The following is a 17,342-nucleotide window of genomic DNA, read 5'->3' on the forward strand; positions in this document are numbered from 1 at the left end:
ACCATTTGAGAGTCAGCCTGTCTACAATTCAAACATCCCAAGAATTAGCCCATAGACTCAAAGATGATTTTATAAAACTGAGTGAATGTTAAGAAATTCATTCAGATTTTGGTACTGTCTGAGAAAAACGGAAGTGAACAGAGAACCCTGTAAGACCACATCACATGGAGGATAATAGATGTGGTATATGTAGCCAGTGAGGGTGGATGAAGCAACAAGTAAAAATAGGAAGATAAGTCTGGATGGTTATAGAAGGTCTTTCTGAAACAGAAAGCAAGCAGACATGGCCAGAAGTACTATTGTGATCCCCAAGCAGTAATTTATGAACAGTGTCTGAAAGGCTGTGCATTGTGCACTTCAGTGATGGAAAGAGAATTCAAACTACCTGCTTGAAATGGCTAAAATGTTGTTTTGTTTTCAATTATCAAAGCTGTAAGTGATTATTCCCCACTGCAAAAAACATACGCCACCACCCTGTCCTGTTTGTCTTCCTGCTTCTGCAGTGGAAACAAAAGGAAAGGAGCCTGGGCTCAAATGACAAAACAAGTAAATCAGATGAGCAGAGACTTTGGTTTCCAACAAAACTGTTGCTTGATTTTGCTGAACTAGTTAGCTCTTTAATTTATTCTTACTGCTGGAGTTTTCTGTGTGGCTTCTTTTTTCCCTGCTTAGAGACTGTTTTAATTTCACCACAGGAGGGCAAAGAACAAGTGATGAGAATGAACTATGCTTTGCAAATTCACATCATCATCCATCAAGGGATCTCAGCATAGTCACTAAGGTCTAAGGTGGTGATCAAGTGATTAATCCCATCACGCTTTTAATTGCATTTCATTTACTGATTACTGGGAGACACACGTTCACTCAAGCTCCAGCACAGGTCTGTGCAGAAGTGGAAGTAGTCATTCCCAGATTATCCATGATAAGCTTCATTATCATTCCCAAACTGGTTTACACTTATGTTGTGCACTCTGCATTACAAATTTATAACAGCTACTGTAGAAAAAAACACAAGCAGCCATTAGGGCTGATGAGAAAAAGAATATGGATCATCAGTGTTTCAGAACCTGCTCCCATTCTGCATTTTAAGGAAAGCCAAAACCCGCTTATTATGTTTTGCTTCCAAGAATTAAATTGATTACTCATATATAAGAGCATGAAGCAGCCAGCGAGTTAATGTATGGGACACAGGTACCTCCCACATCCAAGGTGAATATCCTGAGAAGCAGGGTCTCTCATTCTGGTCAAAAATCTTGCCTAAACTCCTGGTGCTGGTTACAGGTTTATCAGACATTTCCACAAATCAATGCTTCATGTTTATTTTTGACAACTCATCCACCATTCCGGTTTCAGAACTGCTGTTCAAAAAGAGCAGCAACTGCCTTTAACTCAAAGGACCTGCATTTTTATGCTGAGAAGGCTCAGTGGCTACTACATCCATTTTGCAGGAGTGCAAAACAGGATGTATGCACTCAAAACTAAGCCAAATGAAGCTAACAAAAGCTGTTCTTATTCCAAAGCTGAATTCAGTCCCATGGTGAAATGTTGTATGCTCAACAGTATTTTGGATTCTGATTTTTATGGTGGTGTTTTGCAGTCACAGGGTCTTAAGGACAATCTAGAACCATCTGATTTGCAGGCCAGTTTTGTGAGCCAAGTCCAAGTGCTGGGAAAGAATCTTCACAGCCTTGTGCTTAATGAAACATGTTCGGTTCCACAGGGATGGAGGTTTTTTAGCAAAAGACAAGCAGCTTAATGAAAAATAAAAGTCCTTGGAAACATAGAAGCCAGAACCCAGAGACCATGCATTTATGGATCTGTCTTGTCCCTTCTATTTTTGGTTTACATTTGGACTAAAAGCTTCAGATATACATTATACATCACTGTGAAATCTCACTCAAGCAGCTCTCTGGCTCATCAATTCTTCAACTTTGTAAGTGGACTTTATTTACTTACAAAGTTGTTGGAGAAGATCCAACAACTTCTCCCCAAGTACCATCCCTGCCAAAGACTTACACTCTCTCTTATGTAAATGTTCTCAGTCTCTTTGGAATATAGTCATGAACGTTTTCATAGAATCATAGAATCAATTGGGTTGGAAAAGACATTTTAGGCATTTTGTCTCTTCAATGCCTAAAACTCCTATCAGACTCCAGGTTTCACAGGTGTTTTAACATCGGCCAATGTGGCCTAAAAAAAAGAAATTAGCAATATATTTCTTCTCCCTTGGTATCAGCACAGGTCCTCATCCCAAGCGCTTCACACTGCTGAATATGGGATGGCAAGTTGTTTAACAGAGTTGGCTTTGATACCAGAAGCCATCAAAGACCTGGTTGAAGTGGAACAATAATTCCTCACCCAGTAATTACTTCTAAAGTTTCTCCTAGTCTAGGGCATTACTTCCAGTGCATATTTTTCTCATATTTCTTTCAAAATAAAATAATCATAAAGGTAAATAAATAAAGCAGTAGGGCTCAGAACTATCTCTAAGAGCCAGAAAAGTAATAACCACAAATTCAAGTGCATTTGAGTATAACTAGAACACATGGAGGAACATTCAAACTTGTAACTGACATTAAATCAGGAAAGCGTATGGTCCAGAGCTACCTTCCTCAAACCAGGTTACCAATCCATATGCAGCAGACATGGTCCAAACTGAAAATATTACTCTCCCATTAACTTACAATCAATATGTTCATCAAACATAACCTCAGCTTCACTGGGCTGATCCTGTGCATTTTATTACGTTCCTCTGGGCAGATCTCCACAAACTTCACAGGCAATACATTTGGTTTTCTGACTTACTTCAGAGTCACTAGAAATCAAACGCCCAGCGGCTTCCAGGAAAGGGGCCTCGTTTGCAGGCTATGAACTCAAGGCATGTGTGAGCCAAGGGCTAGAGAGAATACATCTGAATGAAGTCACACTCATAAGATCGGTTTGCATGCAAGAAAAAGGACTTTCCTGCTCTGTTTAAAGCTAGAGACAAGCCTTTTTTGCACCATGAAGCAGCTGTGCAAGACACAATCATAACAAAATACAGTAAGATCAAGATCTTAAAAAAAATCCAAACAAAAATGACAACAACCCTGAAGTGCCAACAGACCCAGCCGAAGGAAAAAAGTAATATTTGACAAAAATAAAAGAAAACTTTTAATCTTTGTCTTTCAATACATAACTGGCAATGCATTCTTGGAGGAGATAATGGCTGGAACCTCCGCAATGTAGAACTTAAGGGGGGAGAGGCAGGGAGAGAATTGACTTGTTTTAGCTCTCTGTAATTACTGATGGCCACATGGCCCTGTCATTCAGGAAAATTTGCCCAAAGGTAATACATTTTTCATTTTAGGACCAGAGTTGACTGTGTAAGAGAGTGACCAGCTACAAAGGTCAGGACACCATGCAGCTCTGAGCTGGGCATTTGTGCTGGCTTGGGGTTGCTCCCTTACACAGGCACTGTGCTCTACGTGTTCCCTCTGCTCTGTTGTGAGCCCCAAGGATTGAATCTAAAAGTGGAGCAGTGCGTTTTGAGAGGTCAAGAAAGGATCACTTTTGGTCAATTTATAAATGTAAAAAAGGTCCAACTAACAAAATTTTGAAAGAAAGCTTAAAAAGGTCAAAATAAACTCAGAGACTGGGCTCAAAACTACATACAGAAAAGGCAAATTCTCTGTATTTCTAGCTGTGTGTAAAAGTATCCTAAGCCTATTTATTATCTAAAGGAATAATGGCTACAGTAACAGACACCCATTCATGCACTTATCACAGCATCATCTGTTCAGTCATCTCCACTGTTGGGAAGCACCAAGAGGCCAACAGAAAATGCAAGGACACTTACAAAAAGCAGGAGGCATTTGTTCTCACGGATGGCACCACAGCAGCCAAGGAAACCCAGCAGAAAGAGCATTGCTCCCATAGCCAGCATGATGTACGCTCCCGTGAAGAGCAGAGGGTTGGCAGCCACTATCTCTCGAAAACCTGTGGGATCCACAATGACCCAGATTCCAAGTCCCAGCAGGCATGCTCCTCCTAGCTGTCACAACATAAGAAGAAGAGAGACAGGGAGATAGGTCAACATGAAACAACTGCTGACGAAAAACTGGATTAATTGCTATCTTTTGATAAAAGGTGTTAATTTGGAGAATTTCTCTTTCTCAATTGCATACATTCTCCAACGTACAGGTGACTTCTGACATGCTACTCTTAGTGTCTCTTGCTCACTAAATGAATCACCTGCAGAAAAGGTGCCTTTCTTCCTAGACATACTGCTCTACCAACTATTTACTCCCTCCCTAATGCTGAAAAACAGAGCATACAGACAGAGCATACAGATAGAGGACAGCCTAATGAAGGGGCATGCTTAAACCATCTCTGCCACAGAGACCAGGGTGGCTGGCACTCCCACCCTTCCTTTAAAAAACAAGAACCACCGAGAATGATTGTTTCCAAGTGAAAACCTCAGCAGGGCACCAAGGACTAGAAAACAATTTCTTCTGCCGTTCAACGACAAACGACATACATCACTAGTTACAGCTTTCCCCGTGGTCTCCCCTTTCAAGGACAGCAATAACTCAGACAACAGTGACCACTGCACTGCCTTGCTGAATGTCTGAGCATCTTTGGATGCTGCAAAACACTCAGTGATTGCTAGTGCAAAGCAGAGGAGATATTCTGTATCATGGCAACCTTACCAAATTATGGCTTATCCTGCTGGGGAGCAGCAGGTTGCTGGAAACAGAAGGATTCAGGAAAGAAAGTGAATTCTAAATACTTACAAATATAAAGAAATTGAAAAGAAACATTAGGTACTTCATGCAGCTCAGACAGTCTCCCTCCATGGTCTTCAGGCTCCTTGGTCCAATTTCTTCTGCAAAACAACAACACTTTTCTAGCACACTCATTTTTTATTGGAATGACACAATCCTATCTCCATTTGTATTTCCCCCAAGATCCTGTGGAGTTCATTATACAGAAGAGCTCTTTTCTTACCTGAACAAAGAAACATAGCTAGTAACAGATAATCCTCACTGCTTAAGTCCCTTTGCATTCTTTAAGGTCTGGCAAACACAGATGTGAAGAAGAAAGTCGCAGGAAAAGAAAGGCCTAACTTTACTTGCAGAGTAAGGTACTGGAAGAAAAATATCCCTCTGCACATGAACATTTCCCACTCCCTCCTTAAAGCCTGTCAGGTCTAAGAAGCATTCCTGCCTATTTTGCATCAAAAAAGGAGCCAGAACAAGCTGTGCTCAGTTAAAAGATATGTGACCATCACTTGGGACAGTTAAGTCAATACAAGCTTCCTCTACAGAACAAATGTTGCACAAACACGGACAATGGTTTTAGGGAAACTTGTCTACTTGAGCTGGGAATGACTGCACCGTGTTGATGTGGGAGGGCCCAAGGAGGCTATGTACACAGGGTTACTCAGTCTGGGGCACACCACTTGCTTGTCATGCAGTGAGATTTTCTGTCCTAGTGAAGTCTTGGTGCTCTATGCTCCACTCTGCACAGGTCTTTTTCAAGAAAAACCCATGGATCTATCTTGGAATGCTTTTAAGGCCAGGAAAAATACTATGGAATCTTAACCAGTTTTGAAACTCGATGCCTAATTTAGATAACAAACTGCTTGAACAGGGCTTCTATTGGAAGATTAACAGTAAATCCTGACCAGGTAAGGATACATTGGAAAAAAGTTACTGCTTGCTGTTTAATGAAGTGACTATGTCTCCTAATATGCCATTATATTACCAAGTACCCCAGAGAGACAGACAAATAAATACATGAAATAGTAAAACTTCCACTGAAATAGAAAACAATACAGTTGTGGTGCTGTGCACAGATAGATCTGTGCATATGCAAACACAGAGGCACAGGCTTGCTCAGCTCCCTAAAGAAGCCTTCCCAAAGCCCTCATGACTCTTAATGCATTTCATTCCCTTTCTCCACTGTGAATACCATTCCCTAAAGAGACCTGCATCTAATGATATGCTATGTTAGTAAAGTACACTTAATTCACTTAAAAGAAAAAAAAAAGAAATTATCCAAGGTTTTCACCAGGCTGGAAATAAAACTCTCATTCCTTCATTGTTTTAGTTAATCCACAAAATTTGTGAGTGCTGTAGAGCCTCGTGAGATGCTTTCTTCCGTGACCATAGGAACTGCTCTGCTTTAGCCAAAGAGCTGAGAAAACCCATGGCAGGCAAAGCTCCCAGCATGAGGCTGCCTGAGGTAAGAGCCAGATTTTTCTTACACAGTGTTTGCTGCACTCCTTTTACTTGGTTTAAAAACAAATCAGCTTCTTTTTAGTAACAAAACAAGTAGAGACACAAATGGTGTGACACAGAAGTTCATGTGGACATGCAATTGCTTTCCCTCTGCATCTACATGTGCCCTGGGCAGAACAGCAGTGTGGGTACTGCCCAGGGAACCCTCTTTGCTAGAGGGATCCCAAGAAGATCCAACTTGCTTCTGAAGAAACACAGACTTGGATCCGAACCTGAGAACAAGGGCAATATTCTTCTTTACCAAGATTATTTTCTTATACTTCTGACACATAACTGTTCTGCCCAAAGACACTCAAAGACGAGACTATAACTGCAGGAGATAGTGTAGGGCACAGAGCTCTGATGTGGGTGTGGAAATGCCCACAACTTCCTGACAGTGTTTAAAGCCATGTCTGCGACTCTCACAGAGAAAAGATATTTCACAGATTTCACAGGATATTCTGAGTTGGAAGGGATCCACAAGGATCATCAGGGCCAACTCTTAAGTGAATGGCCCATACGGGGATCGAACCCACAACCTTGGTATTATTAGCACTGTGCTCTACAGATCTTGAAGTCTAGAAAGGTAAGGAGCTGGGGAGGGAATTGTTCGGTTTCAGTTAGCTGCACTAACACATAAGCTTGGACACTATAGTAGAGAGGGATATGAAAATACAGACTAATCAGTGAACTTCAAGAGCCCCACAATTAGTGTCACCTATCACCACAAAAAAGGTCATGCTCCAATGAAACAAAGGATGGCTAAATCTTAGTATATTAACCAGAGTCTTAAAGTTAACAGAGAAATTTCAAAATCCTGCTGCCTTGAGTGCCCATCTGCATGATTCATATAATAGTAGCCTTAGTCAGGAAAACAAATAAAACAGTTTAGCCTTATTGTGTCACTAGACATCATGCACATTCATCTCACTGCAGTCACACATATCAAAAACATTGCCTGTGGTCAAAGAAGTCTAGCAAACACTGTCTTGCTGCTTTGTAGCATTGATAAATCACATCCCCACCTTACTTTCCTTTCCATGTCTGGGTCTACTTCCTCTGTACAACAAGCAAGCTCCCTTGGAACTGCTCTGATTCACTGAGCAGTAAACTCTGATAAGCTGAGTACAGGCCTACTTTTATTTCCAAAGACAAACCTAAGCTACAATTCTTCGCACTGCTCTTGGCTGCTTATCCACTCAGTATGTTAAAATGTTTTCTAGGCATAAGCGAGGAAGTAAATCCATTAAGCAATCAGATCCTGGAACCTTCACTGTAAGGGTCAAGCAGTCACAATAACCTGGGAGCAGCATAAACACATGCACACTCAGCTTTGACAAAGACAGACTTCATTGCCTTGGCAATAAATGGTCCCCAGCGGCAGCAATGGGGATCAGATTTGTAATTTCTAAACCCACCACACTTCACACAGTAAAGCAACAACAAAGTGCAACCCTCTTCATTATGCTGTGCTTCAAATCAGGAACATGCCCACTGGGGCTTGCAAATTCCAAAATTCTTCCACTCAGAATGTGCAAATGGGAATCAGAGGCAATAGTGTAAGGTTCGGGCAGGCAAAGCCAAGAGCAAGGCATATCAGAGTTTCCACATCAGAAACATTCAATGCAAACTTCTAAAAAATGCCAGCCCACTGACCTGATCTGAGAAACAGAAGTTCTGAGCAACTGTTTCAGTGGCAGAACTTAGAGCTTGGAGAGACCCACATGTACCAGCAGAACACACCCTTTCCAGTTTCTGTTGCATACTCAGATTCCCAACAGCACATGCAAGGTCATCATTTGGATCCTGTAATTGCACTAATTAAAACAGGACAAATCAATGAAGAGCATGATCAGATCTCTTACAAGGCACCAAAAACTCTCTGATGTCAGAGCTAAAGGAGTCCAACATAGCTCGACTTTGAAGAGTATGCAACTAATGCTATTTACAAACAATGCGAGAAAAATGCAAACAATATTACTTACAAATAAGGTAATTATGAATGCATTTGTGCCAACTGCTGCCTTGCTAATTAACTAAAGGTACCTGAAGACCCTGACAACAAGCTATATGAAGAAAATAACTGACATTAAAGGACAGTCCTGACCCAAAGAGCTGCTTTTTCCTTCTACTTTTCTTTTTTAAGTCATACACACAAAAGGCAAATTTTTTGAGTTTCTTCTACTACACAATGATAGAAGTGAGGTAAAAACTGAAAACAAATGTCTTAATCTCCTTTTTAAAAATACCTCCTCTTCCCTCCTCCAGGCCCCAGATTTGTGACAGATTAAGTTCTCCTCTGCAGGAGACATTTAATGCTAAGAAAACATTAACAGTCAGAACTGCAGAAGCCAGCATTGACAGATACTCTTTCTGGCCTGTCCCATCTCAGACCTGTGAGACACATGAGATGTATATGGTTTTGTCTGAATTGTAGCTACAAATGACCAGCTTTTTCTTTGGCAGATTATTTTACATTTCTTCTCCACACATCAACCTCCATCATTCATGAATTTTATCTTGCAAAGTGATGGGGAGGCTAAAAATCCTCAGCAATGTAGCCAGGAAAACCTCTAGCTGCTGTAATCAGTTAGGAATAGTCTAGTTTTTAAGGCAATGTATTTTTTTGTTCTCCAAACACGGCAATGTATTTTTTTGTTCTCCAAACACTATTTACTTCCTTTCTTCTATCATTTGCTTTTGCATGCTTTGCACCTATCTGGAACTTCACATTTCAAAAGGCAGCTGCTCAACCATACCCCCTCAAAATGCTACCACATTTCTCTTTGCTACCACTGACATTTCCCTCAACCCTCGTATGCTTTTCACACTAGATTGAAACACACACTGCCTCCAACCTGGGCCAGTCCAAAGTCTGATCCAACTTCATAGTTAGAGCAGACTGCTCAGAGTTAAGATTTGAGTATCTCCAAGGACTGAGATTCCCAGTCTCCTTGGACACGTCTTCCAGTGTTTAATGACCCACCTTGTGAGAAGACTTTCAGAAACTGTTTTCCAAGGTGGCAAATAGAACAAGAGCATCTCACCAATATGCCAGTCTATCAGAACTCTCAGAAGCACCTCATCTTCACCAGTCTCACTCTTTGCATCTTCCTTATCACTTTCCTACCCTCCCCTTGAAAACAAGTGTAGGAGCCATTTTCCTTGTCCACCCCTAACATACCTCTGCAAACAATTTGTGTTTCAGTACATAAAATTCATACATTGTGCACTTGACTGATGGCTCATAACAGTCTTCCCATCTTGAATACTTAACAGAAAACAGAATAACTGAGACTGAAAGAGACATCTAGAGGTAATCTTGCCCCACCCTCGTGCAAATCACTTTTTCAGTCACTTCTATTACATCATCCACATATATCTTCTTTTAACATCTCTTTGTTGTCAAAAGTATCTCTTTGTTGTCAAAATGCATGAAGACCTTGTCCACTGAACTGATCTGCTGCTTCTCTTAAAACCTAAGAACCAGTTCTGCAGTACTTCCTACAAAATATTAGCCAGTGGCTTGAGGAGCAAATGGTGCTAACTCACACCTCCTTTCTGTTCATACACAATGCAACCAAGTAAAAGCAGAAGAATGTTTGAAGCTCTCCAGAACCAGGCAGCCTTTAAAGGCATTAGAAAATATGGACTAGTTTCTCTTCCAAGTAAATATATCAATTTCTAGAGGGTGTCCCAGATGATATGTCACTGGAAACAACCCTGAAGCTCTAAGCTGTAGCAGTGACAAAGGACCACCACCACCTGGCATTGCTCTGTTGTGTCCTCTCCACAGCAATGTGGCAGCCCACCCTTTGGCTTGCAGGTGTTCAGACTTGGCTCAACATGCTTGCTTTCCTTCACAAGTATGTCTCTCACAAGACACTGTCTGCAAGGAGTATCCAACTTCTATAAACCAAAGCGGTGGGATCTCCTAAGAGAACAAAGCTAAACAGAAGGGCCTTCCAGAAAATCCTTTCAGAGTCTTATTTCCACATAGTCAGCTCCTCTAGATACAACAGAGATTAGAGGCTGAAGAGGGATGACTTTATCCAGTACCTTGTAGGTGATACGATGGCAGGTGAGCTGTGTATTTCTCACCCTCCTCCTGCACACCATAGCTACTCTTAACTGGCCCTGATAGAGATACAGAGAAAGCATTTGGCATGCAGAGACCAAGCCATAAACAACACTCACCTTTACAACTCTTGGGACTGGAAGCACAGTGAATATTCTAGTCTTTAGTTGTCTGTGTGTCCCATGTATGTCTTTCTATCCAAGCTTGTTCTGTAAGAGAAAAATATGCAATTACTGAAGAAGTCAATAAAACACAATCATGTTAAATACACAATTTATTAAAACATATCACCCTGATGAATATGCTCAGTCTAATTGCCACCTTAATTTACTGTACATTAACACTAATGAAGAGCTTTTAATATGCAGTGAGGGATTCAATTTCTCAGAATCTCTAACAATCTTTGGGGTGTTTTGAATGTCCACAGACCACACATAAATCTATAGTCCCATTACACATGCACCTCATACCGCAACAGGACTAGATTAATACCAGCTGCACCTTCAATATTTTATAGGAGGCTTAGACAAACTTTAATCTGCTGTGACTTTACAGCCCATTTACTGGGAAAATGGAAAAGGCAGAGGAAGGGAGATGGAATGCACCTTTGGGAAGTCCAGCCATTAGGAACAGCAGCCTGAGACATAGGGTGCTATCTCTTGTTCTTCCAGTCAGCTCTCATGCCAAGTTGAACAAACTATTTCCTCTCTCTCTGCATCACTGTCACTGCCTGGGAAGACACAACAGTGAGGAACTGCAAAGCTACTGCCGCCACCACTCTGTCCTCCCAAAGGCATTAGATGTACAGCTACAGACAGAGGGTCTCTTAGGTGCAGACTGCCACCGCCTTTGAGCTAACTATTACAATGTTCTCGGTAAATTTTAATTTCTGCCTGCACAATGATAATGACAGCCTTTGACTAGGCAAAGGTGAGGTGAGACTACAGACTAATGTGCAAGGCATGCATGTGTGACTATTGGTTTCTCAGGGCACACTCTCCTAGACTGTTTTTTCCATCCATTTGACACAGTCCACACTGCAGGGTCTGTGGGGAAGGGGCAGTCATTAACTCTTCAAACAGCACCCAATGTTGTAAGAGTCCAATATTCACAATAGGGCTGCTCAGCACTGTAACTCACTCACTCATCCTTCACAAATGGTTTTGGCATACTCACAGCTTTGCTGAAGGCACTGCTTCCCTGTGAGGCATTAGATAAGTCACCTGGGTCTATCCTTACACTCTCACTGCCAGCATTTCATCATGATTTCTGGAGCGGGTGCATTTAACATCTGTTTCCCACAAACATTTGTAAATGTGCCTTTGAAAATTGCCTCCCATTAAGACTTCTGTGAGCAAAAGTGTATCGTTTGTTGTTGGCAGGAAGCAAACAAGGAGTTTCAAGGTGGCTGAAATTATTACAATATAAAACATTTAATGAATATTCATAGATCTTTTGTTTTGTATTAATCCCTCATATTTAATGTCCTTCCTCTGTCACTGCAAACCTCCATCTCTAGATGCAGAGCAAGGATGGCTTCCCTTTTGAAATCTGGAGGGTACAAACACCTATTGTCAATTGACCTGTCTCTGCTGTGAAGTGCTGAGGGCACATGCTGAGCTGTGATTGAACTACCCCACTTTACAATGCGGGGTATGAAGGCTGTCCTGGATCAGTACAGCTTTTCCACCACTGTGAAAGTTTAGAGGGTGCTATGTGACTGGCTGGGAGACAGCTGCAGCAGGTTCAGGCCCATCTGAAGAGGGCTTTGGAGAGTCTACAGCTAGGACAAGGGACAATGTCACTGCCTCACAACACAAAGCCCCTTTTTGACACTCAGAGCCCAGTGCCCACCCTGCCATTTTTATTTATTTCTTTGGTGTGTGGGAACACTTCATCCTGTGTTTTGCATGTGCGATTAAGAGACAATTCCTTCAGTTGTTCTGTCCTGAGATGCCACTGTCCTGGGATAGCTGCTGTCAGGAGAAGATGGCTTTAACTTTAAAGTAGATAAAATGTTGTGCTATATAAACCTATCATTAGGAAAATAACCAGAGTGATAGGATTCCTGTTCCTACTGTGTATGCATACAATTACATTCCTACAAGCCCTCAAAGGTCTGCGTGGGAGAGGAATTTTATTTTTTATTCCCCATAAGTCACTATAATTTAATGAAATTACAGCACCACAGAGAGAAAGAGCTTAAATGCTTCAGTAGGTACCAGCAGGTGCTGTGTCAGAAAGGATGAAAGGCTGCATTTGGTGCCAAACAGCAGCAATGTTCCATCTTACTCTGTGACCCTAAAGGGGAGGAAGTCCTTGCCAAACAGACTTGCTTTGGTTAATAGCTACAATTTGGTCTTTAGGGAGAATTGCAGAAAGTGCAAAATCACTGTGCTTAAGTGTGACTTGAGTAAGCTGGTGCCTTCAATTACAGTCGCTGGGGAAACACAGTGGAAGCCGGACCAATGGCTGAGGCCAAGCTGCATCTTTGGGGCTGTACAGTGCAGCCACATTGCCTCAGCCAGCCGAGCTGCTGTGGCTGCCATGTTGTCCTGCCTCTGTGCTTATCCCAAAGCCACCACATCAGCCCTCCTTGCCGAGCACCGGCTTCTCTTCACATTCACATTGGAGCTCTTTGTGAGGAGCAGGCTTTGATGAAGGAAAAGCAGCTAAACACATGCCTCCTGATTGTCTCATGCTGCAAGAAAGACAATTGCAGCTCCAGAGCAAAGAGGAACAGGGCAGAGAGAGGCTCATACAGTCAACAAGTAGCAAGTGAAACAAGAAATGAAAGGACGATGCAGGATGGAGAAGCAAGGCCTGTCTTTGTGAGAACTTTAGCCTCCTGCATGTTGACTAGAGCAGGAAAGTCCACCAGATGAATTGCTAAGCCGTGTACTGTTTCACAAGAGCTTCTAGCTACTGCCAGCCCCCTGTGCTCACCACATTTGCAGGATCTAGAGAAACTAAAACATGTCAACCCACACATTCAACCAATGGAGAAGTCAAAGACAGAAGTCATGGCCTGCTGGATCTCTGCAACAGGTCAGTGCTCTTATGGTGAAAGGTGAGGAAGATCATCTCTGTGGGAAGCAGGATTAGAATAATTTCATTCCCTTGCAATGGCTTCTGAAAAAAGTAAAACATTTGCTGGTCCTGAACTGGACCTTGGCACAAGCTGTGAGCATTATCCTACTAATTCTACTGGAATTTCATGGCACTTCCACAGCAGAATCACTACTATGACATAACTACATTACTGCATGTAAATCCAATTAGATTCCAAAGTGCACTGTGTAACTGTAATCGGCCCCTGTGGAGCAGCAATGAGAGGACCTGCACAAGACCATGCAACTAGATACTAAATTACAGTCAATCTACCTCCTCTTTAGTTGCATTAAAATGCTAATGTCACTGTAGCATGGGTCCATTTACCAGCAATGGCTGCCTTGCCTTGCAATACTGGAGTGAATGAGGCTGTTGCACTACCTCAGAGCATTTAATTCCTCAGTAGAGTTGAGTGAGCGAAGCCCTTAGGGGCATCTTATACCTTAAAACAATAACCCGATTGGCTTTTATAACGCTAAAAGCATACGAGGCTTGGGACAGTGTTTAAATGAATCAGAGCTGCTGCTAAAACTACCCCAAGTTTCCTACCCAAGCAGACCAACTGGATTCCATCTCATCCTGACTGCTTTTACGAAGACACATTTCTGCCACCAAACAGCTGCACGATAAGAACACATCACCCTTACACAGAAGGAAAAAGAGAGATGGACTGAATCCCTTAAAGCTTCATATAAATAACACCAGCTTTGCAACAAAACCAATAATACAACAGTTACCATCTATGTTTTGTATTTGCAACTTTGCACAAGGTGTGCATAGAATACATGAGATCGTGTGGAGGTAAAACCTCCCATGTGGACATAGACATTCAAAATGGAAATTCAGAAGTCCCAGAGCAGAACCAATTGTCCTAAATGTTGTAACGTTTTGAAAAGTGCTAGGGTATGTGTCTGAAGTGCCAGTATGGCTTCAGGCCACAGACTACTCCTTTTCAACCACTGCAAACGCGCATACCACACCGCTGGAAACATGAACTGCTCACTTGGGCCCCTTCCCAAGCAAAGTTTGATGGATAATCACATCTGGCTCTTTCATACAGCTTTTCACATACAGGCACCAGCTATCTCAAAGAAAGTGCTGCATACAGAACCAACACATCTAATAGTCTGCAACTCTTTCAAGTTATGTTCCTTTAAAAAAGTCCTCAGATAGCTCACAGGTGTATTTTCCCTCGTATTAACTGCAGTACAATGGAACCATACAGTGCTGATTGTCTGCCTTTCTAAACAGATGACCTGAAGATTATATGCACTGATAATATAACAACATTAATTTTGTTTATCAGATAAAAAAACAAGGCTAAAAGAGGAATGGATGTGCTAAACGTCCTGACCCCCAATATAGCCCTCTGTTCGCCCGTCCATACTGAGACCAATCTGAAACCTGTGAAAAAGCTCATCATTTCTGTCTGATAAGTTACACTCTTTGCCAGGCATCTTCTGTCCCAGAAAACAGTTATTTAGCACACCAAAATTGAGGCAGCTAACTTTGTCCTCCTATTTCTGAAAATATTTCCTTTCCGGATGGAATAAATGTCACCATTCTGAGAGGATTGTGGAGTTGCATCACAAGCCAAGCAACGTTATCCACTGTCATGTCAGATACTGTCAAGTGTTGAAACACCCCATACGCTTGCACATCATTCCAGACGCTGAGGGTATTTAACATGAAGTGTAAATTCCTGCCAATTTTTCCCTGAACCTGACACATCTCACCTTTACAACAACTGACTACTTGGTGCTCTTTTCTGTTCTCTTTTTCTATAGCCTTGCTTTGTTTGCAGCATATGTCTCAGCAGTTTGTGGCATTCATGATGGTTTTCAAAGATGTAGGAATAAATCTCCAAAATACTGGACAGTTGCTGTGGCAACATCTTCCTTCTCAGATCATGACTTCCAATATTTTAAGAAGGCCTTGATACTTTGCAGGCTTCAGGGAAACAAGGCAGAGGAGAAAAATTATTTTAAAGTAAGGATGTTGCTAGAATGGATTACTGTGAGCCACAGGGCCTTGTCCTATCAAAAACATGATGATGATGTCCTTAGCAAGAAAAAGAAGCCCCAGACTGTTTGAGCAGAGACACAAGGCAAGGGCCTATGGGCAAGGGAATTTAAAACCCCTGCTTGTATCATCTGTTTTAACACAGAATGGAGAAGCAGATCAATAGCTTACCTTCTTTGTATTTGTGGTTATTCTCAATGCTTTTTTGTTAGACAGACATGTGGGAAAAGTAACCCACTGTTTAACATCATTTAACTAGGGAAGTAATAACCTTAATTGCTTTCAAGAAGGAAATACCAAACAGAACTCTGAATGCATTAACTATTGTACAAAACCCCCAAATAATCAAACCAAAAATGAACAAAAACCTCAAAACCCCTAGAAAACCAACAAAACTCTCTGCATACCCAGATGTAAAAACAAAACAGTCAGTTTAGTCAGCCTAGAAAAGTGAAAGTTAGGAAAAACAGTCTGTAAAAAAAGCAGATCTTAAATGAGGGATCTCAGTAACACTAAATAAACCAGAAAATAGTTTTCTGGAAATCTAAGAAGTAGCATTATTTCTCTGCTTCTGGTCATCTTTTAGATGTTTTAATAAGAATAATAATGATGCATCCCAAAGTGTCACGAATTCTAAAGATAATAGGATATTCCTTATCCCACTGAGCTCATAACTTGGGGTGATTTATTTATTTAGGAATACATACATTTCACAAGCAGTACGTGTGATATGTGCAGGAAAACTTGAATGCAGCAAAGGCCATGTGAAATGACCTATGGAAAAGAGGCAGACATGAAGTCTAAGCTACCCTGCTTGTAGCCAAACTGATACACATTTTATAAATATTCCACATGCAAATCTAAACTAACTTTCACTGTAATCAGCACCTTTAACTTACTCTAACATAAAATTGCAGCTAATGTGGTTTGAAAGGTAAATTTGACTGATCTCAACCACACCTGCCCCAATTAAGGTACGAACACCTAAGCATTCAATGCCTTTTGCTACAGATATTTCTGATTTCTGATTAAGAAAGGGTAAGGAGGAACAGAAAGAGAACCATGGCCACAGCTCACAAGAAAGCTTCAGATGTTCTGCAGGAAAATAAATGAGAGTTAATAAATTCCATAATCTTGGCATATGTGTTTCTAAATGTTCTCTCTTCCTTCATGAGATGTATAATATAAACACTCCAGCAAAGATCAGGTTCCAAGCAGACAAAAGACCCTAAGCACAATTCATACATAGATGACAGGAGTAGAGGGACTAGTGAGATATGAGCCAAGACTCGAAGGCTGGCTCCCAGCTGCTTTGGCTTTCCCAATGGATAACAGATACTGCATCAAGACACACAATGCCATGCTAGTGAATGTGCTGCTCTCATAACACCTCATTTTTCTCTCCATCTGAACTTACTTTGAAAGCCTACAGTTCACTGTCCCCTTATTTTTTCTCTTTTGTCTTTACTCATGGCATGGGAAACATGAAAGACAGAATGGCTGGTTATTGTTAATGCATCTGAAAGTGCAGACCTTTAAAAGGGGATTATTCTGGAACATGCCACAGTTTTCTTTGCTATTTGTACAGGCAGCTAATGATCACTCTAACAGCTTCTCTCCCTGAAGTCGTAATAAGCTTACAAATGAACCCATTTCCGCACATATTAAAAAGCAAGGGATGCTCTTTTGATTACAGCCTTTATGGAAAACTCTGAATATTTGTTTTGTTACTGCATAGCCACAATTAGGACATGCTGCTGGGAGCCAGCTCAGCAGCCAGACCGGTGGGGTTTGGACACACCTTCAGTGTCATAGCAACACATCCACCTCCCCCAGCATCAGGGGCAGAAAGCCTGGCAGCCTTGAGA

At 41.5% G+C, this 17,342-nt stretch overlaps 1 protein-coding gene across 10 annotated transcripts in view; it reads right to left on the reverse strand.

The window, feature by feature from the left end:
* TSPAN18 (tetraspanin 18) overlaps positions 1-17,342 on the reverse strand; it is a 121,272-nt gene that overhangs the window by 15,115 nt on the left and 88,815 nt on the right. For 8 of the 10 annotated variants that reach the window (XM_071558617.1, XM_071558610.1, XM_071558615.1 and 5 more), the window contains 3 exons: positions 10,461-10,550; positions 4,776-4,867; positions 3,839-4,033 (listed from right to left, as the gene is read on the reverse strand). In XM_071558617.1, coding sequence (XP_071414718.1) covers positions 3,839-4,033; positions 4,776-4,838 — 258 coding nt within the window. In that variant the 5' untranslated portion in view covers positions 4,839-4,867; positions 10,461-10,550. Of the gene's footprint in view, positions 1-3,838; positions 4,034-4,775; positions 4,868-7,919; positions 8,058-10,460; positions 10,551-17,342 lie in introns of those variants that run through there. The other 2 variants (XM_071558619.1, XM_071558620.1) reach the window with 2 other exon arrangements.

The sequence above is a fragment of the Pithys albifrons genome, chromosome 6, assembly GCF_047495875.1.
Source record: "Pithys albifrons albifrons isolate INPA30051 chromosome 6, PitAlb_v1, whole genome shotgun sequence".
Taxonomy (NCBI): Eukaryota; Metazoa; Chordata; class Aves; order Passeriformes; family Thamnophilidae; genus Pithys; species Pithys albifrons.